General features: G+C 41.0%; 1 protein-coding gene across 1 annotated transcript in view; it reads right to left on the reverse strand.

The window, feature by feature from the left end:
- Positions 1 to 26,030, reverse strand: part of ARHGEF18 (Rho/Rac guanine nucleotide exchange factor 18) — a 2,448,098-nt gene that overhangs the window by 1,231,253 nt on the left and 1,190,815 nt on the right. The window contains exon 12 of the mRNA XM_044090748.1: positions 8,822 to 8,879. Coding sequence (XP_043946683.1) covers positions 8,822 to 8,879 — 58 coding nt within the window. The remainder of the gene's footprint in view (positions 1 to 8,821; positions 8,880 to 26,030) is intronic.

Here is a 26,030-nt window from a genome sequence, read left to right on the forward strand (position 1 = left end):
CCTTAGTAAGTTGTTGATTTGTCTTAGAGCGTCTGTTTTTTGGCTTGGTGGTAGGTTTGGCATTCCCCCTTTTTTGGTAGAGTGTGGAAGTGAAACCTGTAGCCCTTGTCTATTGTTTGTAAAGTCCATTTGTCTCCTGTAATGTAATGCCAGTTGTCTGAAAATAAGGCTAGCTTTCCACCCAAGGGAGCTTCCAGTTGTTCCCTGGTGGGCGGTATCAGAGCCAAGTCATTGTGTCTGTCCTGTGGAAGTGGTTGTAGTTGAATCTGTGGCAGTACTTCTCTGATTGGTAGGCTGCCACTGACGTCCCCTGTAGGCACCCCTAGATTGACTTCTGCCTCTTGGGCGTCTATTTCTGCCTCTCTGTGCTCTGGAGCTGTCTGGAAAGGACCAATTCTTCGAAGGCCAATTTCTGCTAAACCTCGGAGGTTGGACCTGTAAGAAATCCTTGACTGTTTGGACAGATTTTGCTTTTTCTTCCACCTTCTTTAGAACCTCCTGTGCAGGGGAGCCAAACAAACTTTGTTTCTCCATGGGAGCATCTAGGAGTTTTGATTTAACATGGTCTGGTAAAGATTGTTCTTTTAACCATGCATGTCTTCGAATCACTGTTCCAGTCATAGCTGATCTAAAGGAAGCCTCCAGTGCATCATAGCCACATTTTAAGAAATGGTCACTGACCTGCTGAGAGTTATGTACCAAATCCTGAAGAGACTTGCGGTCTATAGGTTCAGGAGAGGACAGTTTTTTATTTAGCTGGTCTAACAAAAATTCCTGATACTGAATCATGTTAAATTGACAGTTTAAGGCCCTAGCCGAAAGAGCAGCAGAAGTATAAACCTTTCTACCCCATCTTTCTAATGCTCTAGATTCCCTATCAGAGGGAAGAGGGTTTTTGGCAGAAGCAGCTGCCACACCTTTCGGGCCCTGTGAAATGGTTTCGGGGTCTGCAACAGGAGCCTTATACAAATGGTAGTGTGTGTCCGGGACCCTGTAATATCTGTCAGGCTTGGCAGGGGCCGGAGGAAGAGAATCAGGGGCAGTACAGGCATCATTAAATGCATCATCAACTACGGTTAGTACTGGAGGAATGGCTAAAGGCCTATGCTGTGGTAAGTGTAAAAAAGTCCTTAGCCTTTTCCTTGAATCTGAAAAGTCCTGGCCCTGCCATTGGAAATGCTCCCTCATAGCATGTAAGGTTTCCCCAAAAGAAAATTCTTCAGGAGGAGAAGCAGAAGGAATGGAGTCTTCTGCATCAGAATCCTCATAAGGAGAATATGGGCCTTCCTGAGGGTCTGTAATGTCTGAGTCCTCCGAGGAATAGTCTGTAGAGACAGGTTCCGGGGGTTCAGTCCTAGGCCTCTTATCTGAAGGGGGCTGAGAGGCCCTGTCTGGGTGAGGTTGGGATCCCCTGATCAAAGAAATGAGATCCTCAGCCAGGCTGAGTATTTGTGAACTAGAGGTAGGCCTATGTGGGGGAGTTTTAGCAGGTAAGGCCTTAGAAGATTTAGCTGCTTTAGCCCTGGCAAAAGCCTTGATGGACATAGAAGCAGGGGGTCTAGCAGCCCCACGTGCAGGGGTAGATATGTCTAAAGGAATAGTATCTGACAAATCCTGGGTGCCTGCTTCCGTAGCAGTAATTTCAGTAGCAGATTCGACCATGCTCTGTGAGGCCTCGGCTATAGGAGGCATGCTTTCGGCCGAAGGGAGAACCGAGGACTCGTTTCAGCCGAAACCGAGACACTCGCGGTTGGCCTAACCGCGGTTTCAGCCGAAACCGCGGACCGCGAGTGTCGGTCTTTTCCTTGCGCTTTTAGCTATTTGTGTAGTCGAAGTCTCCGACGGCATTTTGTAAGCAAAAGCGGGACCAAAAAACTCCTCTGCAAACTCCGACCGACGTCTAAGTGTCCGTCGGTTGAAGGAAGCACAGGCTAGACAAGCTGATACGTCGTGGTCTGGGCCTAAGCAAGGAAGGCAGTAAGAGTGGAAATCCTTATGAGGTATTTGTTTCCCACAAGTTAAACAATTATTTACTTTTTCTGACATCGGCTGAGGCAAGAAAGAGTCCCCAACGGGGTACTTAGCTTTTTAGAAGTCTTCGGTAGTAGAAATTTCTGGATCTGACCGACCGGCACTTGCGAACAGCTTCTGCTTCGGGCACCACGCGGCAAGAAAGACTGAGGAAAATGGCATCGGCTGATGCCTTTATACCTGATAAACAGCAGCTATGACGTCGGGTGAAGTGCGACATCAGCCGAGGCCAGACCCAGACTTTGGAATCCGTCCGACCGAAGGGCTGCCTGAGGCAGGACAACCCATAAGTTAGGACTGCAGATGCATCCTTGAAGGACATCTCTATGTTACTCCGTCCTAACTGAGCACCAACCGACTAACAGATACACAACCCTGTCTACCAAGGAGAGTCAGCATGTTGGGAGAAACAACTCTTGACAGCAAACAGCAGCTCAATTTTCATAAAGGAGGTCAGTACAAAAAGTTACGATACACAACCCTGTCTACCAAGGAGAGTCAGCATGTTGGGAAAAACAACTCTTGACAGCAAACAGCAGCTCAATTTTCATAATGGAGGTCAGTACAAAAAGTTACACACACCTGTTAGATACTCCGCAGAGGCTGGACCAGAAGCCTGTGTATACTGCTGTACCAGGGAAGATAAACGTCTACTACTGCATCTTTTCATATAACCAGTGGGGCTTACAGTGGGGAATAAGAATTCTAAATCAGCCAAGGTAAGACAGTCGGTCCCCACCATAGCAGCAAGGCTGCAACAAATCTAAAGGTAAGAAAAGAAAATGAGGGAGAGGGTTGCACTCCTTCCCTGAAACCATAGGCCCTAAATGCCACTGCTAAAATGACCACATGTGATGTCCCTTTCAAGAGAGTTCTGGTACATTATGGGAAACGTCTGCATGTGCTTAGAATATAAAGACCTAAAGAGCCTGCAAAATTGGGGAAGGTGGAGGATTTGGATAAGCAAATTAAAAAACTACAACATATCCTCTTTTCCTCCTTAACAGTTGCAAATTCAAAACAAAATGAAACCACTTGTGATATATAACATAAGAGACAGAAATACAGGCAATGTTTCTATAGTCCTAAAAGGAGACTGCTCAGCAGCTGCTGGATACCTTACACAGCTCAGTGTCTGACGCTGCAAGATGCAAGTGGCAGGAAGAAAAGGAGTCCAATCAAGAGAAGGACTAAAGGAAAATAGCCATGTGAGCACTTACTATACCACCAGCCTTCCAACCAAGTTTTCCTCAGAGGATAGCTTATTTGGGTTCAGTCCATCCCATGACCTCTAACACAGCCCGTACTAGCATCTTGAACTCACATGCTCTGACTGCACATGGACAATTTGGTCCATGCACTGGCCAATATTAATAAGCGCCTGTCTCCAGATCCCCAGTTCCTAACGTCCCTTTAAAACAAGATGCTAGAAACCTGCAAGAAAATACATGAGCCGTATAAGACATCAAATTAGAAACTTTAAGTCAGACATCTTCCTGTGGAAGGCACCGGTCTTTCTGGAAAGCAGCTCACATTTTATAAGATTACTAATCCTAACATTCATTGTGCAACATCTTGCTGCTCAGTTAAACAACACAGTGGGGTGGACAGTTTCAAACATGTTACCTGCTACTGGGTTAGACAGCTCCATGACTAGGTGTTCACCCTCCCTCCAGTGCCCAGATACGAAATGTACCCTGCAGGCATCCAATTCCAGTTTTAAATCCAACCTTACAACTCTGCTTTTATTCTCCTGCCTACCTTTCCCTCCTGGGTGCCACGTCATCTCATCTCTGCTACACCCTGCACTGCCCTGCATCCTGGGGTAGTATCAGCATAATCAGCCATGGTTTCATAAACATTTATGACTAAACAAAACACAAGTCCTGCTTTTTATCCAAGATCTTGCAGAAACACTGTTAAATGCCTCTGCTTTTCTTTCAAGTAGTTCTAATCTTTAAACTGTACAGCAATTAGCACATCTTACTGTCTTGTTCAACAGAATACATATGTGTACTTTCAGGCACATAGTGTTGTAAAGTTTTCAAATAAGAGTTAATTAATCATGCAAGAGTATTTTCTTTTCCCATAATATGCTGGATGTCACTTCTATAAAGAAAAATAAATAATCACCATTTACACTTTTGTTAGTCAGATGGATGCTATATGCTATAAGCCCATGTTTTTATCTGAAATCCATATTTTAACAGCTCCAGCTTTGTTTTCTTAATAAGCACATTAACTATTCTTAATATTATTAAATGTTTGTGAACTATAAAGTAAATAACTAACAAAACAAACTTTTAACAGATGAACTGTTCATACAAGAAAGGTCACCTTTTCTTAAACTATGAACAGTATATGCTCGAAATTTTAACACCCGTTATTATGGGAGATAATTTAGTTTGGTGCCTATAGACCAGGACTTAACTGCTGGTGCCAAAGAAACTCCGGTTTTAATTTTAAAAATAATAAAAAGTTTATGTTTTATATATATATATATATATATATATATATATATATATATATATATATATATATATATATATACACACATACACATGTATATATATATATATATATATATATATATATATATATATATATACACATATACACATATATACATATATATATATATATACATATATATATATATACATATATATATATATATATATATATATATATAATGTATATATGTGTATACATACATACATATATACATATATGTGTATGTGTATACATAAACAACCCTTGGGGATATTTCAGGTAAAAAGTACTTTGTCAGTACATTAACTGTACTAATGAAGCAATTATCCTAAAGCTTGCATTAAAACAAAATGTAAAAAAAACATCCTGAAAGTAAGATGGTGTGGTACTCATCAGCATGCCTTCTCACTTCTATTCCTCCCACACAGTGAAAGGTTATAGCTAGGCAGTCTATGGTCCGTTACTATATGACGTCAGCTAAAAGATTGACTGCTCATTATATCCAAACTTAGAGCATACCTAGCGATCCCAATTCGTCTGATTACAAACTGCCACAGGAAGCAGACAACATGAACTTCAGGTATGGTCTTCCACGGAGGCACCTAGAAAGGTAGCACTACCAAAAGAACATGACATACCCATTGTAACATCTGATGCTAAGTGGGCTGAAGATTCTGGCATACTCCATCCTGTGCCAAGAAAGCTATGATAATGGTAGGAGGGGTCGATGCATGCCCAGTGGATAGTCTGTGCCCTCAATAATGCCCAGCAGCCCTGGGTCAATAAGCTACTGTCTTGCTGGTGTCCAGTTGTCCAGCCTGGGTTACAGAGGATAATTCTGCTAAGTGAAAGCTGGATACAAAACCAATTAATTTGCTAAACATAGGCAAATGACCCAAGGACCACTATACAGAATAAAGGTTCGCTAAAAGGATGAAGTTTGAAAGTGGACAGCATGACAGGAGGAGACTGGACATCTTGTTTATCTTGGAGATGAGATGTAAGAGCAATGCAGTAAAGCAGTTTGGCTTGGAATCCAGCATCCACTACTTAGGGGTGGACAGACTAGAAATGGTGTAAGAACTGTGGTGAGAGTCTTGACAATAAGGGATGTCATTAGAATTAGAGAAAGACTCATGGCAATCGCACCTCAATGTAAATAAAGGGCAGAATTCATAATGACAGCCTATGTCCAGCCTAGAAGGCAGGATTGTGATGGTGCACCAACAGGAAGATCCTACAGGAACAGACAGTATTCCCGTGGACGTTTGGAAGTTGGAAGGGAAAAAAATTATTAATATCTGGATGGTTTTAACAGTACTTAAAAGGTAGAGAGTGGAGCACTAGCATCTTAGAAAAAAGTTCTGGTGGCTGTATAACCCAAACAATGTAAAGATCCATCCTCAAATAGATCATTTTCAATTTGAACCATGATTATAAAGTGTTGTGTATACACCAGCAAGAGAATTGTAAAGGTGTTGCCAAAATTGATAGATGTGGATCAATGCGGTTTTGTGGGGGGAAGGAAAACCTTTGACAACACTAACAGAACAATGATTCAGACAGAAGCAAAATGTTAAGAAATTATCACTATTGTTGCTGGGTCTCGATACAGATAAAGCATTAAATATGGTTTGCTGGGATTTTAGAGTAGGGAAAATGGTAGCATATACATTCCCTGATAGAATTATGAGGTAGCATATACATTCCCTGATAGAATTATGAGGTAGCATATACATTCCCTGATAGAATTATGAGGTAGCATATACATTCCCTGATAGAATTATGAGGTAGCATATACATTCCCTGATAGAATTATGAGGTAGCATATACATTCCCTGATAGAATTATGAGGTAGCATATACATTTCCCTGATAGAATTATGAGGTAGCATATACATTCCCTGACAGAATTATGAGGTAGCATATACATTCCCTGACAGAATTATGAGGTTAATCAGGGAGATATATGAAGGGTCAGAGATGAACTTACGTGGAAATGAGCCTCTGTGTTTGAACAGAGGAACCAGACATGGGTAGCTTCTTTCCATTATATGGGTTTTATATTTAGAACCATTGACAAAGAAAATAAGGGACTCAGAAATTTAAGGATATACTTGGTATGGTAGTCAAAAAAAAGTTGGCTTTATTTGTAAGCTCATATTAATCTGCACGTGATAAATCCAGAAAAATAATTTTGTGGTGTGGAACATTCGGAGACAGTTTCAAGTCTTTTTGGGATATAAAATTAATGAAGATAATTTACGGCTATAGCCTTTGTTTTATGTACCTACTCATTACTTGGTCCGGCAATGCCCATATTTACTGGACGCATGATAAGATCAAGTATTTAGGATTATGGATTAATAAAGGCTTGTGTTATGGCAGCCAAAGATATCTGGGAAGAAACTAAAAAGATAATACACAAACTGAGAAATTGAAAGCGCTTGATTATGGATATGAATAGCAAGAAACAAGCAGTGACATTTTTTTTTAAGTACCTTTAATTTTTTATACAGGTCACGCATAATCCTATCAACTAGGGAAGTAATTGTGGACAACAATGAAATTTTGAAGGAATTTATTTGGAAGGGGAAGAGGGTGGGAGTTAAGAGGGATAAGTTCTTTATTCCAGAGAACAAGGTGGTTTTAAGATTAGCCGATTTGTATGGACATTTTAAAGCTATGCAGTTAAGGTTCACAAGCAAAAGGTTATAAATCAAACTTGAAACAGGTGCTGATGAAAGCAAGGTGGGAGGTCAATAAATAAGGAGAAAGTAGGATTCTGGATGCAGATCCTTAAGAACAACCACCACTACTACAAAGAATACTGCATTCAGAAAGATGCAGAAAGCGTTTACAGAACTAAGTTGACACGTGAATTGAGAAAGGAGACTGTTGCCAATAAAGTTGACTGGAAGTAATGGTACAGTGGGGGCTGGAATTTACGGGAAAAACTGAAAGGAACCAAGGTATTGGGAGCAAAAAACAGACAATAAAGCCAAGCAGCAGGCTGGACTGCAGGTTAGAGCTTACCTTCCTTGCCATGGACTGATAAGGAATATGCAAAGAGAAATGCAAAGAGAAATGGATAGTGGGAGTTCTAAGTGAAAGACCCGCTCTGGTAAATTTTAGTCAAACCTAGAACAGTAACTGCTGTTAAAAAGGATAATTAGTAAAACGTTTAAAATAATGCAGGACAACTATTAGAATCAATCAGGGGAGGTTAGAAAAGATTGACAAGAGAGACTGGAAAAGCAATTAACAAAGGAACAATGGAATAAGATACATGCAGGCTCTTAAGTATGCAGCAAAGTCCAGCAGGTTTAAGATTTTTCCTCGAAAGTGTTTGTGCATAGACATTTTTATACCCCAAGCAGACTTCAGGGAAATATCAAATGCTACAGGTACGACAGAAATTAGAGCAGTAACTGTGAACATTTATTTTGGAAGTGTAATGAGTTGGCAGATTTTAAAACTTCCCTACAGAGTACTCATCAGAAATATCAGGGGAGCTATTGGCTGTAACTAAGAAAATGTTTCTTTTGAACTTGCACACAAAATCTCGATTGGCTAGACATAGTAAGGCCTTAAGTTTAATGCTACTGTTTGGTAAAAAAAGCTGCTAGAAATGGAAATCATAATCTAAACCAGCTCTAAGTGAAGTGTTGAATATTATTAAAGCGATAAAAACTGGGAAGTGTAAATCTTTAGAAAAGGGTAGGAGCAAATTACATAGAAAAAATGGAGCTTATGGAAACAATACATGTAGAATAAAATTCTGGAGAAAGAATGAGGTTTAAGGGAAGGCAGGAACTGACCAATTTATGTAATGTTGAAGTGAATGAAAGTTGTTATTAAGAAAACATATGTAGGTAATGTATAACACCTGAAAAATATTAGACAGGACTTTATTCCTCTATGAAACTGGAGCAGCTTCTACGTTATTAAAATATATGAAATATGCATTCATATGGCATCCAAGCATGTATACAGCATTTTATTATGTTGAATTATTATTATTTTACATTTGTTAACTGGGGGTGTCTGACTGAGCCGAAAAGGCCCTTTTTTCAGCAGAGGCCCAGGAGAAAAGCTCCACATAGAAAAAATACACATACATTTAGTTATTTAGACATGATCAGTATACGCACAAATTACAAAAGACATGTTTTTACAGTGGTATGCAGCACATTAACAGTTACAGTGGAGAGAACAAATTTGTTGGTCTTTACTGTTTCTACTAATAAAAATTACTTGGGGGAGGTGCAAAGACGTACAGAAGACTATTACTTTACCTTGTCGAGATTGCAGAGCTGCACTCGGCGGAGGTCCAGTTGACCTGCTCTCTCTCAACTACAGACATACAAGAAAAAAAATTACTTCCTGGCCATCAGAAACAAAGCACATAACTGTATCCCTAAATATACCATCTTGACTACTAAGTTTATTGTTCCATGTTCCAGATCACTGCTATCAAACAAACATTTTTGTAACTGCCTGCAGTAACCCATGCAACCTGTTCAAGGATGACTAATGTTTGCAGATATCAGGCATGACAAATTCCTCATATAAACAGTACCATCAGAAACTCTTGGCTTTCTAAACAGACACAGGTTTTCAAGTTATTTAACTGGACCTCCCACACAAAACACTCAATTTACAAATGACAATACATCCCAAAAAAGACCCAACAGTACACACTTCACCTTCCATGAACATTCAAATCCTTCTAGTCACATTAGGACTCCATTTAAACTATTTGACACTACATTACCAAAGAAAAGACGTACAAAGTACTTTACGCAAAAGCTGCATTCTCCTATACGAATTGACCATTTAGGTGGTCCTCAAATGACATCTTTCAGCGATGACAAACTGTATTACCATCACGCAAAGGAACTGGTCAAAACCACAGTGTAAAGTGTAACCAGGTAAACTTGGTGCCAGCCATTACCAAAGTGTCATCCGAATATCATGTCACATAAGTCATGCAGTACATGTTGCAAAGTGCAATTGTGATTTATTTTACGTAGGAAAGACCACAATTAAGGGAGAAGGTTACTGAATACTTACATGCAATACAAATAAAATGACCACTTTATGAAAGCTTTCTGTAATGCTTAGAACTCTCATTTTAGTTTGTGATTCTGAAGTAATACACAGAAGTATTTGTGATGCTGCTACCAAAGATGTCATGTTGTGTGTTTGGAAAGGGTGGGAATGCAAAATGTTTCATTAAAACTATACTAAAACAAAAGGCATTAAAGTAGAGACTGAAGAGATGTGTGCGCAGAGGAGGCTGCACACATATTTTGATTGTGAACATATTAATGTATACAAAGGCTACAAATGATTTTTTCTGTTTTAGCAGCTGAAAGAATATAAATCAAACACTTGGATATCTTTCCAGTCACACATTAAAGTTTTGTTTATAAAAGTAGCAATATTAGACAGAGTTAACAAATATGTCATTTAATCAAGCTATGTGCCTGTACTTGTTTTCAGAATATGTATTCTGCCATACTGCTGTTTGACACCTGTTCAAAAATATAAACTAATTTTAAGACATCAAATAAAGCCTCTGTTATGAAATAAATTGAGATCTTACTAAGGTAAAAGGCCTTGAGCTAGCAAAAGTACAGTTGTGTACACTTACCATAAATGCAGATGTTCGAGTGTATTCACTGTTGCAGTCCTTACAAATGGGTTATCCGGCTCCCGGTAGCCTGCAGTTGGCAAGAATACCAAAGTCAAATATCACGGCTGGACTGCAGAAAAACGTTCTAAAATACTTTAATTTAAATGCTTAAAAATAAAAGTTACGTTTTTCGTCCTGTTTACATACAGGACTTCTTCAGAAAAATCACACAGTTAGAAATTTCAAAGTGTAGGATTTATACAATGTTTATAAAAAGCGCGTGAAATTTTTAATCGACGCTTATCTTCTTAAAGAAGTATATGTGCATACATGATAACAAAAAGACAAAAAGATAGAGAGACCGGACAGCTTCAATTTATACTGACAACTTTACAAATCGCTTTATATGTATAAATATATATATATATGCATGTGTATATAATTATATACACATTTATATATTATATCTCAATAGGGGAAAATGTATATATATATATATATATATATATATATATATATATATATATATATTTATATATGGGTCACCTTTAAAATCTCGAAATCGCGTTTGCCCGACACGGAATCCGACGGGACGAGAATACCGACAACGCAGATGACAGACAAGGTGAGAACCCGACGGACTCGGTAAGTGTGCGATCGAGTGAGGGATTTAGTGTTAGGGAGCGGACAGGTAAGTGTGCGATAGTGAGGGACTGTGGGTTAGGGGTGGGTTAAGTGAGTTAGGGTTAGGGTGCAGGTAGGGTGTGTGCGCGATGGTGAGGGACTGTGGGTTAGGGGTGGGTTAAGTGAGTTAGGGTTAGGGTGCAGGTAGGGTGTGTGTGCGATAGTGAGGGACTGTGGGTTTAGGGGTGGGTAAGTGAGTTAGGGTTAGGGTGTAGGTAGGGTAAGTGTGCGGTAGTGTCGGACCTTAGGGTTAGGGTTTGGGTTAGGGATAGTGCATATGTTATGTAGTGTACTGTGCTGTTTACGTGTAGTGTGTTGGTGTAATGGTTTTCGGTGTTTTGCGTTGTCGACCTTTTCGTGTCGGTCATTAGTGTGTCGGGCAAACGCGGTTTCGAGGTTTTAAAGGTGATCCATATATATATATATATATATATATATATATATATATATATATATATCTCACATGACCAACATTCAAATGCCTATGATTTAATGTTTCCGATATTCTGAAGATGTCGAATACACGGAAAATTAATTCAATATTTGGATAAATATGTGCAGATATGTATGTATTATGAGTTTTTCATCCAACTATTTGGATATAAAAGAAATCATTTTCAAAAATTGGTCCTTATTAAATGATGAAATGGATTTAAGTACCATTTTTAATTTTATACCAAAGGTGATCTGGAGAAAGGGTATTAGCTACAGAGAAATTTTTCAAAGAAAAAGAAAATGTATAAATAGAAATATAGGTATGAAACAATGTGGTTGCTGTCCCTATTGTTATATAATAGACAAAGGTATCAATATAGTCATCAATTCCTATATGATTCGGTTAAATGGCAGTTTTAATTGTAATACCAGAGGAGTAGTTTATGTTGCAAAGTGCCAAGCATGTCCCTCCTTTTATATAGGTAAAACAGATAGAAGATTAAGGGACAGAATATCTGAACACCTGAGAAGTATAACACATAAAAGGGAGGACAATGCTTTGGCAATGCATATCATAATGCATCCACAACACAAATTTAAATTTAAGATAATTCAGCAAATCCAACAAGATGATAGAGGAGGGCCATTTACCCTACTATTGGAGAAAATTGAACTGATTTGGCAACTTAGATTGAATGCCTTTGTGAACCCAGGTCTAAATGATAAATGTTCAATAATGTGCCTGTTGAGGTTGAGAAGTTTAGAAAGATAGGTTATAATATATAAAGAGATTTTTAACAACAATAAAACATAATTTTCAATATAACAATCAATAATTGGTCATATAAACAGTCCTTTACATAAATATTTCATATTTAATATTTTATAATATTTTTTGTATTTTGTAAAAAAAATATATATATATTTTTAAAAAAATTTATAGGATATAAAATTTATGGTATCATTGAATTATCAATTTTTTTAATTATGGATATGAATATTAATATCAATACTATATTAAATTTATTAAATTTATGTATTTTTTATTTAAATTTATTAACACATATCAATATAAAAATTTTTTTATTGTAAGGTGTTATCAAACATTGAATGTTAAATATTTGATGAATTGTTAATATAGAATTTTTGAGCATTCTATAACTTTTATTGAAATGCAAGTTTAGATTGTGCACATACAAACATTCAAAGGCACAATCGGTATATATTTCATTGCATACTATAATTATTTTACATTTTATATACTTGTCAATTTATTTTTTAATAATTCACATCTCACATTCTATAAAATTCATAAAATACATGATATATTTACACATTTATATATATCGTGTATAAAGTGAGGTGGAGGTTGCGCTTGTGTGGGCGTGAGCCTTTTGTGGGTGTTTGTGTTTGTTTGTGTGTGTGGGTATGCATGTGTTTGTGCGAGTGGGTGTGTGGGGGTGTGGATGTGTGTGTATATGTGTATATATAACACAAAAAATAAGTAGTATGTCCATATACAACACATCTTTGAATTTTAATAATTTTAATAAATTTTAATAAAAATTCAATAGATATAGTACATGTTTCGATATGTATAAACACATACAGATCTATACATACATATTTGCACATATTTATCCAAATATTTAATTAATTTTCCGTGTATTCGACATCTTCAGAATATCGGAAACATTAAATCATAGGCATTTGAATGTTGGTCATGTGAGATATATATATATATACACACACATTTTCCCCTATTGAGATATAATATATATGTGCATATAATTATATACACATGCATATATATATATATTTATACATATAAAGCGATTTGTAAAGTTGTCAGTATAAATTGAAGCTGTCCGGTCTCTCTTTTTGTCTTTTTGTTATCATGTATGCACATATACTTCTTTAAGAAGATAAGCATCAATTAAAAATTTTGCGCGCTTTTAATAAACATTGTATAAATACTACACTTTGAAATTTCTAACTGTGTGATTTTTCTGAAGAAATCCTGTATGTAAACAGGACGAAAAACGTAACTTTTATTTTTAAGCGTTTAAATTAAAATATTTTAGAACGTTTTTCTGCAGTCAGCTGTGATATTTGTTTTTTTCATTTGTTTGGACATAATATGTTTTTTTTGAAGAATACCAAAGTCCTTGGTATATGACATTGGCTGCCTCCAGAACAAGCCTGACGCCAGGACGTCAGGTATAAAGGCAGGCAGCCAATGTCATTTCCTCAGTTTTACTTGCCATAAATGTCAGGAGCCCCCAAAGAAGGTAAGACCAGGTAAAGAAAAAATCCAGTCTGTGCCCAAGAAAAAAAGGGGGATGGAAGGGAGGGAAACCAAGACTGCAACAGTGAATACACTAGAACATCTACATTTATGGTAAGTGTACCCAATGGTACTACTACGTTCATCGTGTTTCACTGTTGCAGTCCTTACAAATGGGTTGATTCCCAAAGGCTAGGAAAAAACAAAACAAAAAAGGGGGGGGGGGCAACAAAGATTAATGGTTGGTAAGAATGCCCTGCAACACTGCAGTGGCAAAACCAGCCCTGGACTTAGAAAACAAGGGCAGATTGTAATGTTTGGTGAAAGTGTGGACAGAGGTCCAGGTAGCTGCTTCCAGGATGTCCTTAGTAGGTACACCTCTTAGAAAAGCTGCTAAGGTACAGGTAGCTCTAGTAGAATGGGTCCTAATGCCCTGAGGAGGAACCTCGCAATGCTGTGAGTAACAAAAGTGAATAGAAAGAGCAACCCACTTAGAAATAGTTTGTTTAGAAATAGCTTTGCTCTGGGCTCCAGGAGCAAAACTGAACAACTGGTCTGAGACTTCCAGAAAGACTTTGTCCTATCCAGGTAAAATCGAAGTTGCATATGCACATCCAGAGAATGTAGCAACCTTTATCCACTATTCTGAGGATTAGGAAAGAAGGTAGGCAGTTGGATAGACTGGTTAAGAGTCAGGCTAAAAACCACCTTTGGCATAAAAGAAGGATTAGTCCGAAGAGAAACTCGATCCACATGGAAAGTGATAAAAAGGCTCTACTGCCATTAAGGCCTGCAGCTCAGACACTCTTCTAGCTTAAGTAATGGCCAAAAGAAATGTAGTCTTCCAGGACAGAAACTTCAAACTTGCTGAGGCAACTGGCTCAAAAGGAGGCAGAGCAAGTTTCTAAAGCACAAAATTAAGATCCCAAGCTGGAGTAGGTGCCCTTCTGCGAGGCTTTAAATTGCTAACTCGCCTGAGGAGCTGTTGCATCAGGAGACGAGAGAAAATGGGTTGTTCAAAGGAACAGTGAGCAGAAACAGCTGAAGCATGAATCTTGATAGAAGAGAAGGAAAGTCCACCAATAAGTAAACCTGCCAGGTAATCAAGAATTAGAGGAAGAGTAGTAGTTTGAGATGGGTCTTCTCCTCTAGTCTGCATCCAAATGGAAATTCTTTTCCACTTACCTGCATAAGATATCCTAGTACTAGGCGTCCTGGCCTCACAAACTACCTGTTGAGAAATATCTAAATTATGAGCCAGGCAGTCAAATGCAGAGTCTGAAGGTGAGGATGCAGAATTTTTCCTTCGTCCTGAACCAAGAGATTTGGTATCAGGGGAATATGCCAAGCCCAAGACTGGGAGAGACTGTGAAGAAGTGGATACCAATGCTGCCTGGGCCAGTCTGGAGCTATGATGCTGGCCTTTGGTTTTTTGTCCATTATCTTTAACAGCACTCTGGGAATGCATAGATTGATAGCTGTGTCCATGGAAAGGACAGAGCATCCACTTTCCAAGCTTTGTTGTGATGATCCCTGGTGCAAAAGGTTGGAAGAAGGTTGTTGACTGGAGAAGAAAAGAGATCCACCTGAGGAGTGCCTGAACGCTGAATGATGCGATGGAAAATGGTCTTGTTTAGTTGCCACTCGTGAGGATCCAGGACCTGCCTGCTCAATTCGACTGCCAATGTGTTGAGCCTTCCTGGAATAAACTGGGCTATCGGATGAATGCTCAAAGAAGCTTCCGTGGACCAGTCTCATGCGTTGTCTACACCGGGGGTAAGAGTGAGTCCCTCCCTGCTTGTTGATATACCACATGACTGTAGTGTTGTCTGTCCTGACTAGAAGAGTTACCAGGAAAGAGAAGATGCTTGCAAGCCGTCAAAGCCTGCTGAACTGCCATCATTTCCTTATGATTTATGTGCAGTTGAGCTTGTTGATAGTTCAAGTTCCCTGAATGCATGTGCCCTCTAGATGTGCTCCCCAAGCGTAGTCCGAGGCATCCGTGGTGCGAGTCTTGCTGGCAGGAGGTGGACAGAAAGGTAGGCCTTTGTTCTGTGCACAGGCCGTTGCCCACGAAAGGAACTCCGTTTTCAGACAGGGAACCAGAGGAAGAATCAAGTCTAAATCTTGAGTGTGTTGACACCAAAGGTTTTTGAGGTACCATTGTATTTTCCTCATATGCAGTCTTGCATATGGAATCATCAGAATACAAGAAGCCATGAACCCCAGGGATTGCAGGAATTGCCTTGCAGAGAGCTGGGTCATGCTTGCCAAGTCCTTGAAGTAATTCAAAAGATCCATGTGCTTCTCTTGAGGGAGGGATACCATCTGGGCGGCTGTGTTCAGACTCGCTCCCAGTAATACAATCTCCCTGGAGGGTACCAATTTTGATTTGTTTTCGTTGATTGTGTATCCCAAGGAGGTGAGAAGGTTCTTTACAAAGTCCATATCCTTTAGAAGTTGCTCTAGAGTCTCTGCTTGAATAAAGCAATTGTACAAGCAAGGGTAAATTTGAATGTTCCTTTGCCTGCAGAAGGCAATGACTGGAGATGGACATTTTTTAACAACTCTGGAAGTAGCAGATAAGCCAAACGGCAGTGCAGAGAATTGGAAGTGCCTGTTCCCCACTCTGAAACAAATGAATTGCCTGCAGCTTTCTCTTATAGGGATGTGAAAGTTAGGTTCTTTTAGGTCCAGAGTCACCAGCAAGGAATCCTTGGCCAGCATTGGCAGCAACTGCTGCAGAGTGAGCATCTTGAATTTGGGAATCACCAGAAAAGTGTTTAGAATGGACAAATCTAGAATAGGGCGCCAGGTGCCCTCTTTTTTGGGAACCAGGAAAAGTCTTGAATAAAAAACTCTGGCCTACTGTAGTGCAGGAACTGGCCCTATTGCTCTCAAGTTTAGTAAGGAAGAAACTTGTTTTTCTGCTTCTGCCCTTTGCAGAAGGGAAATATCTGGGTATCCTTGGAGGACTGGGAAGGTGTGAAAGGAGAATTTGTAGCCTTGGGATACTATTTTTAGCACCCATTTGTCTTCCGTGATAGTGTGGGAAACATCTGCAAAAACTTACCTTCCCCCCAAAGGAAACCCTGGGCCTGCAAAGGCAAGCAGGGGGAAGCTGGAGTCATTGAGAATGTTTGCTTTGAGAAGTCTGCTTGGAACTCCCAGGTTTAGAAGATGCAGCCTGCCAGTGTTTAGCCTTGTGAGGTGTGGAAGTCTGTCCACTGGCAGACCTGTAGGCCCTGAATCTAGTACAACCCAGTTTACTAGGGTCAGGAAAAGTCCGCTTAGAAGGGTAATGCCAAAAAAGAGGGGGCTGAACTTGCAGAAAATCCTTAACAGTTTGCAAAGATTTAGCCTTATCCTCCAGTTTCTTCAACACCTCTTCTGCTTTGCTTCCAAAACAATTGTCCTTATGCAAAGGCATGTCCATTAATTTAGTCTTTACAGGTTCAGAAAGGGGCTGTTCCCTGAGCCAAGCATGTCTTCTGACAACAGAACCAGTGGCCGCTGCTCTGCAAGAAGCCTCCAAAGTGTCAAAACCACAATGCAGAGAATGCTTAGTGACAACAGTGGCAGAAGTCAATAAGTCTTGCATGTCCTTATTCTCAATCAGTGAAGGAAAGCACAGTTGTGTACCTACCATAAATGTAGATGTTAGAGTGTATTCACTGTTGCAGTCATTACACTTGGGTTATCCTGCTGGCAGGCTACCCACAGTCGGCCTGAATTCCAAAGTCCTGGTCCGGCGTCGGTTGCTGTCGCCTCTTCCCTGACGTCAGTGCGCCAGGGGTATAAAAGATGCAGCCAACGCCATTTTTGCCCCAGATGTCAGGTGCCCCCAAAAAGGTAGGCTAAAATTTCTGCTTATAAAAAAGCATGCAGTAACAATCATTACCTTCACCTACAAGCAAATACACCATATAGGTTGTATAGGATAGAGAAGAATAGATAAGTCCCAGCAAAGAAAAGGGGGATGGAGGGAGGGTAACCTGGACTGCAACAGTGAATACACTCAAAACATCTACATTTATGGTAGGTACACAACTGTACTATGTTCACCGTGTTTCACTGTTGCAGTCATTACACTTGGGTTGAATCCCAAAGCTGAGGTTGGGAGGCTGGGCCTAAATAGAATTAGGAGTGGCTATGAGGCCCTGCAGAACTGCAGTGGCAAAGCCAGCTCTGGATTTAGAGCAAAGATGTAAGTGGTAGTGCTTTGTAAAAGTGTGCACTGAAGTTCAAGTTGCAGCCTCCAAAATATCCTTGGTTGGTACTCCTCTGAGGAAGACTGCAGAAGTGGCTGCTGCTCTGGTTGAATGTGGCCTAATGCCCTTAGGCTCTGATTTGCCATGCTGTGAATAGCAGAAACGAATGCAGTGGCCTATCCATTTTGAAATAGTCTGTTTTGAAATAGCCTTTCCATGTGATCCTGCAGCATATGCCACTAAATGTTGCTCAGTCTTTCTGAAAGCTTTACTTTTGTCCAAGTAGAAGCATAACTGTCTGTGTATGTCCAAAGAATGCAGAAGTCTCACCCCTTTATTCTGTGGGTTTGGATAAAAGGTAAGTAAATGAATGGTTTGGTTAAGAGCCACACTGGACACTACCTTAGGCATAAATGTTGGGTTTGTCTTTAGAGAAACCCTGTCTGGAAAATAACAAAAGTTTCCACAGCCATTAATGCCTGTAACTCAGACTCTTCTTGCTGAAGTTATTGCTAGGAGCAGAGCTGTTTTCCATGATAAGAATTTTATCTCCGCTGTATTGGCTGGCTCAAAAAAAGGCAGTGTGAGCTTTTCCAAGACAAAATTGAGGTCCCATGCAGGTATTGGTGCTCTCCTTGGAGGTCTTATGTTTTTGACCCCTCTGAGGTACTGCCTTAGCAGTGGATGTGAAAAAATAGGTGGGTCCGTATTGTAATGAGCTGAAACGGCAGAGGCATGGATCTTAATTGATGAGAAGGATAGGCCTTTGTCCAGCATCTCAGTTAGGTATTGTAAAATCTGAGGAATATTTGGTATAAGTGTGCCAATTCCTTGTGCCTGGTTCCAAGCACAGAATCTCTTCCATTTTTCTGCATAAGATTTTCTGGTGCTGGGCCTCCTGGCCTCCAAAATAACATCCATAACCGCTTTAGAAAGAGGTGTATTCTGAATGGTTACATTATCCGCCATGCAGCCGGATTTAGGGTTCTGAGTTGGCCGTGCAGGATCTGATTGTTTTGTTGGGTCAGTAAATGAGGAATTTGAGGCGATGTCCAGGCTGGGCGCCTTGTGACAAGCTCTTTAGGATTGGGTACCAGTGCTGGCGTAGCCAATCCGGGGCAATCAGTATCATTTTTGGCTTCTCTTGTCTGACCTTTAGGAGTACCTTGGGGAGGAGAAGCAGTGGAGGAAAGGCATATACTGTAAGGTTTTTCCAGCTGAATGACAGAGCATCCACTTTCCATACTTGTTTGTGATAAGTCCTTGTGCAGAATCTCTGTAGTTGGCAGTTGTGAGGGGAGGCAAATAGATCCATGTCTGGGCATCCCCATTTCCTTGTTATCATGCTGAAGATTTGTGTGGATCTAGTTTCCACTCGTGAGGATCCATGAGGTTTCTGCTTAGTTCGTCTGCCAGAGCATTTGTTTTTCCTGGCAGGAATTGTGCTTGCAGCTGTACTTTAAGTTAATGCTGTGTTCCACAAAATCAAGGCTTGTCTGCAGAGGGGGTAAGAATGTGTGCCTCCCTGCTTGTTTATGTACCACATGACTGTAGTATTGTCCGTCTTTATCAGCAGTTGTCCTGGATGAAATAGATCGTTGAAGGCTGTCGGGGCATTTTGTACAGCTAGCATCTCTTTTTGATTGATGTGAAGATGCCTTTGGCTTGTGGGCCATGTGCCCTGAATACATTTTCCTGCCATGGGCCCCCCAGGCATAATCTGATGCATCTGTTGTTAGTGCTTGCCTGGCAGTGGGTAAAGTGAATGGCTGTCCCTTGTTGTGTTGACAAGCCTGTGCCCATCATCGAAACTCCTGTTGCAGGCAGGGAATGAGGGTAACTAATGATTCCAGGTTGTGGCAATGTTAAGTCCAAACACTTTTTAGACACCATTGTAGCTTCCTCATATGCAGTCTTGCATATGGAATTAGCAGAATGCAGGATGCCATGTAGCCCAAAGCTTGAAGAATTTTTCTTGTAGATAACTGGGTCTTTGTTGCCATGCTTTCGAAGTAAGAAGTCAGTTGCCTTTGTTTGTCTGGCGTGAGATAAGCCATCTGGGCAGTTGTAGTTAAGCTTGCACCCAGGAATATTACCTCTTGAGAGGGTACAAGTTTTGATTTCTTTTCGTTTACTGTGTACCCTAGGCAAATTAGTAATCTTTTTACAAACGCCAGATGCTTTAGTAGAATGTCTTTGGTCTCTGTTTGAATAAGGCAGTCGTCCAAGTAGGGATATATTTGAATTCCTTTGTCTGGAAAATGCAATTACTGGTGTCAGGCATTTTGTGAAGACCCTGGGTGCAGTAGGCAGTGCAGTGAATTGGTAGTGCATTGAGCCAGCTATGAATCTGATGTATCTTCTGCAAGACTGTCTGATTGGGACATGCAGGTATGCCTCTTTCAGGTCCAAAGTTACAAGCCAAGCCTTCTTGCCCAGCATGGGCAGAAGCTGCTGCAGAGTCAACATTTTGAATTTTGGAACGTCCAGAAAAGTGTTTAGAATAGACAGGTCCAGAATTGGTCGCCAAGCTTTGTCCTTTCTTGGCACTAAGAAAAGTCTTGAGTAAAATCCTTGTCCCTGCTCTTGTTGTGGTACTGGCTGAATAGCTCTCATGCCCATGAGAGATGAAACTTGTTTTTGTGCCTCTGCCCACTGATTGTGTGGCAGGTCTGGCATACATTTTGCCTTTGGAAGGGTGTGAAAGTGGAACCTGTAGCCCTGAGAGACTATATTTAAGACCCATTTGTCCTGGGTGATCATGTGCCAATTTTGTGAAAAAAGTGCTAGCTTTCCCCCTAAGGGTGCTGCCAAAAGATAAGTGCTTGGCATTGGCAAAGGAAAGTCATTGGGACTGTTTCCTATATGGTTGTGATTTGTCTTCTCTGCTTTTGGAGGTAGAAGCACCCCATTGCTTGGGCCTGTATGAGCCCTGGGGCTGTTGTCTGCCTCTAGGGCGTCTGTATCCACCTCTTTGTGGCCTGTCTGACACTGGAAAGGACCAATTCTTAGAAGGCCAGTTCCTGCTAAATCTGGGTGGTTGCACCTGTAAAAAATATTTTACTGTCTGCATAGATTTCGCTTTACCCTCCATTTTCTTCAACACCTCTTCTGCCTTAACACCAAGTATCATGCTGTAATGGAGCATCCAATAATTTTGCTTTAACATGATCAGGCAGATTCTGTTCCTTTAACCAAGAATGCCTTCTAATGACAGAACCTGTAACAGCAGCCCTGCAAGAGGCCTCCAGTGAATCAAAACCACATTGCAAAGTATGCTTTCCCACTTTTTCAGCTGCATGCAATAAATCCTGCCATTTCCTTGTTTTCAGAACATTCAGAATTTGTCAACATTTTCTGTTTTAGCAGTGACATTAAGTATTGCTGATATTTAAGCATATGAAACTGACAATTTAAAGCCCTTACAGCCAAGGTAGCAGAAGTGTAAACATTTTTCTCCCATCTGTCCAGGGCCCTAGAACCCCTATCTGAGGGGACAGGGTTTTTTGCAGTACAGGCCTTGACCCCTTTGGGACCCGGAGTTATAGTTTCTGGGTCAGCAGCAGGGTTTTTATATAGAAATTTATGAGAGTCTGGAACCCTGTAGTATCTGTCTGACTTAACAGGTGCAGGAGGGAAAGAGTCAGGAGACAGGCCAGACTCTGAAAATACATCATCTACAATGTCTAGAGCAGGTGGAATAGCAAGAGGTTTGTGCTGAGATAGTAGAAGAAAGTCTCTGAGACTTTTCTTAGATTCTGAGTAATCTTGGCTCTCCCAGTGGAAATTATCCCTCATGGTATGAAGGGTTTCCCCAAAGGAATAATCCTCAGGAGGAGAAGCTGAAGGAATAGATTCTTCAGCATCAGAATCCTCATAGGGAGGAAGAGAGTATCCCTGTTCTGAAGAGGAGTCAGAGGAAATGGAAACCTGATCAGAAGAATCGTATTCTGTGTCTTGCCTAGGCCCTCTTATCAGGAGGGGGATGGGAACCCCTGATCAAAGTAATTAGGTCTTTAGCCATTTTAAGCATCTGTTTCTTAGGCATGGAAGGCTGTCCAGGAGAATGCTGTACTTGTTTCTTTGTCTTTAAAGCTGTTTTAGTCTTTGCCTTGGAAGCTGAGGTTGGCTTGATATATAACTGTGTAGGTCTGAAAACACCCTCAGAAGCCGATGCCTGCTCAGCGGCTCCGGACCCATCTGAGGGAATAGTTTCTGAGTGTCCAATACCTTGAGTATCCAGAGGCCTAGCTGTCTCCACGTGGGAGTTGGAAGTGGACAGTGGCTCTGAGGTAGTGGGCATCAGGGGCTGCAAAAGCACCTCACTGAGAACCGGCGAACCAGCGACTGGCCTAGCGGAGGCCTCGTCGTCAGTTCTGGACCTCGGATGCCTGTCCTTTTCCTTGCGCTTTTTATAAACTCCGGTCGTCGGCTGTTCCGACGGGATAATATAATTAAACCTACGGCCAAAGTAATGAAAAGCAAAATCGTACCGACGCTTAATAGTGCGTTGGTTAAATCTAGCACAAAACCGACAGCTAGCAACGTTGTGGTCAAGGCCTAGGCAAGGAATACAGTAAGAATGAAAATCCTTATGAGGTATTTGCTTCCCACAAGAAATACAATTGTTAACTTTTTTCTGACATCAGTCTGGAGCAAGAAAAACGTTTCCCCAATGGGGTACTTAGCTTTATTGAAGACTTTGGATCTGAAATTCGATTTTGAAAAACTCGGGAGTCAGCCGACCGGCACTTGCGAACTGCTTTTGCTTCGGGCACCATGCGGCAAGAAAGACTGAAGAAAATGGCGTCGGCTGCATCTTTTATACTCCTGGTACACTGACGTCAGGGAAGAGGCGACAGCAACCAACGCCGGACCAGGACTTTGGAATTCAGGCCGACTGCGGGTAGCCTGCCAGCAGGATAACCCAAGTGTAATGACTGCAACAGTGAAACACGATGAACATCACCAGCAATTTTAGCCTTAATAGCCTCCAAAGCATGCTGCTGATACTTAAGCATATGAAAGAGACAATTAACAGACCTAATAGTCAGGGTGGAAGAAGTATAAACCTTTTTACCCCACCTATCTAAGGCCCTAGAATCCCTGTCAGAAGGAACAGGATTTTTAGCAACCATGACTTTAACACCTTTAGGGCCCTGAGCAATGATCTCTGGATCGGCAGTAGGATTCTTAAAAAGGAACTGATGAGAATCAGGAACTCTGTAATACCAGTCAGGCTTTCTGGGAGCAGAACAGAATTAGCTGTCAAAGAATTCTCCATGAACACATCAACAACTTCCAAAACCGGAGGAATAGCCAAAGGCTTAGCTGAGGCAAATCCAACAACTCCCTAATCCGCTTCTTAGACTGAGGAAATCCTGACTTTTCCATCTAAAATGCTCCCCGAGGGTATTCAGAGTATCCCCAAAAGAAATATCTTCTGGAGGGGGGGGGGGGCAGAAGGGATGGAGTCTTCAGCATCAGAGTCCTCAAAACCACAAAAAAGCTGAGAATGTCCTTCTTCATCAGCAGAGTTGCTAGAAACGTCCGAGTCCGAGGCAGACAAAACATCTGGGGATGACTCCCTAGCCCTCTTAGGAGGAGGTTGAGAGCCCTTGATAAGAGTTCACTAGCCATCTTAACTATCTGAGCCTGAGGTAATTGAGAGGAGGCCGATGCTTGTTTAGTGGTAGACTTCCTGCAGAGAGGCTTACTAGAAAGCCGACTCGGGAGGCCTAGCCACAGCAAAAATGTGGGCCGAGGTAGTCGGCCTGGATCTGGTCTCCAGGTGGAGAAAAAAGGCCTCAGAAGCCGGCGCCTGCCTAGCGGCTCAGAAGCAATCAGAGGCGACAACTGGCAGAGGGTCCAAAGGCAAGGTAGAAGCCTGAGAAATGGGGGACTCGGGGAAGGACTCCGAAGACGCCTGCTGCTGAACATCTGCGGACTGCACGGGCAAGGAAAGTGCCTCATGGTTGCCGCTGAACCGACAATCAACTTAATAGGGATGTTGTCGGTTAGTTTAATCCTAGGCCTGTTGCGGTCCTTATCCTTGCGCTTCTTAGGCACATCCGAAGTCGGGAGACCAGAAGTCGCCATACCAACAAACTCAGGCCAAACTCTGAAGTGCTTATACAAACTCCTAGCTCTACGGCGTATGGTACGTGGGTTGAAAGAAGCACAGAGATCACAATTTGGGACGTCGTGCTCAAGGCCCAAACAAGTAATACAGTAAGAATGAAAATCACAATGTGGAATCTGTTTCCACAGGCAAGACAGTCATTAATTTTCTCTGACATTCGTTAAAGCAAGAAAAAACGGACACCAATGGGGTACTTATCTGAGTAGGTCTTCAACTTTACCTTCTTTTTGTATTCTGACTTCTAATCTGCTGACCGGCACTCATGCAAATTGCTTCTGCTTTGGGCTCCGCGGCAAGAAAGACTGAGAAAATGATGTTGGCTGCCTGCCTTTATACCGGACATCCTGGCATCAGGCTTGTTCCAGAGGCAGCCGACATCATATACCAAGGACTTTGATATTCTGGCCGACTGCGGGCTACCAGGAGCCAGATAACCCATTTGTAAGGACTGCAACAGTGAAACACAATGAACATCAGCCTTATGCCAACATGGTCTAGTGGTAAGGCATCAAACTCCAAAGAGCAGGTAAGTGAGTTTGAGGCCACTGGTCTCAAACTATTATTTCTTTAGCCAGCTGGCTCTCTAATAGAATCCAGGAACTTAGGATACTGGAGACCACTAACACAAAGAGACCAGTTTCAAGTGGAGTCCCTCAAAATTCTGTGCTGGATCTGCTCCTTTTTGGCATTTACTTCTCAGAAGTCAAGGCCAATGTCATGGGTGTCTGGATGACCAAGTCTGCAAAGGGCTGGAAATTAGGAGCAGTTATACCACTCCAAGCCACTAATACCCTACAGAAAGAACTAATGCAAACAAATGACTGATGCCAAAGCCACAGTTTAAAGCTCTGTGCCAAAAATGCATAATAATACCCTTTGGGAAGTCAGCTACCCTAGGAAATTACTTAACAGATAACATACCTTTAAGAGTAGAACCAGTAGAAAGGGATTTGGGTACATATGTAGATTGTAACCTGACTTTTGCCCAAATGTGTCTAAGGTAGTAAGGAAATCATTCTAAGCTGCTCAACTTATAAGAAAGGACATGGCATCTAGGTCCAAGGAAGTCCCTGTTCCACTGTATTCGTCCCCCACCAGGTCCATCATTGAGTACAATGCCCACTTAGGTATGTAACTTAACTGACACATGCAACAACAGGAATGTCCACAAAGGCACCTCACAAAAAAAAAAAAAAAAAAAAAAAAAACTACATGATGTTAACAGTATGCCCTACGGAGATCCCCTCAAAGCCCTACAGACTACTGAAAGGTGTTCTACAAAAGCGATTGTTGGATTTCACACACAAAATGTACAGCATTAGAATCACAAGAGCTAGTGATTTAAACTTTGCTTGCAACATAAAAAGAACATTTTGGAGGGACAGGTATGTGTCTCAGAGAATTCTCCTTCCATGAAACAGGCTTCCCATCCACATGAAGTAGAGTGCTTTCCTAACCCTATTCAAGAAAAACCTTGACTGGTGGATGGAGAATAAAAATGCACCCCAGACCTAGCAACTGTGTCTCTAATTGACAGAGACAACCTGCAAATCTTGCCCTAGCTTAAAAATCCCCTTTAAAATAACCTATATGGCACAAACTTGTGGGACACAAATAGGATGCTTGGCTAGGCTTTTAAAGGCCTTAATGGTCATTAGCCTAGTACACACCCATGGAAATATATACTACTCTTTTTTGAATGCAACTGGTCAAATCATTAACAAACAACATACAAAAGTTGTCTGGAATTAAAAAATATCAGCTACACATTTATCTATAATTTGTACAACTGGCACGTCAAACTGAACCCTGAAGAGAAGGCCAAACAGAGGGAGTGCATTGACTTGAAAATGTACTTCAGTACAGTGCTCCTCTTGACAAAAGGAAACTAATGATGTAGTGCATTTCATCTACTGTGGTCTCGTTTACAACAAATATGTGCAGTCAAATCTAAGATTCCCAATTGCCAATATTTTATTCGGCACATTTAGAAACCATCCGCATTGCTTTTTGTCTACAACTCAACGCACACGATGGACAATATAAATCCTGCCGCTACTTCCATTCCAGAGTCGAGGGATACTTCCCGTCTGTGGACGGGGTTATT

Source organism: Protopterus annectens, chromosome 13.part0, assembly GCF_019279795.1.
Source record: "Protopterus annectens isolate FY-2018-M chromosome 13.part0, PAN1.0, whole genome shotgun sequence".
NCBI lineage: Eukaryota > Metazoa > Chordata > Ceratodontiformes > Protopteridae > Protopterus > Protopterus annectens.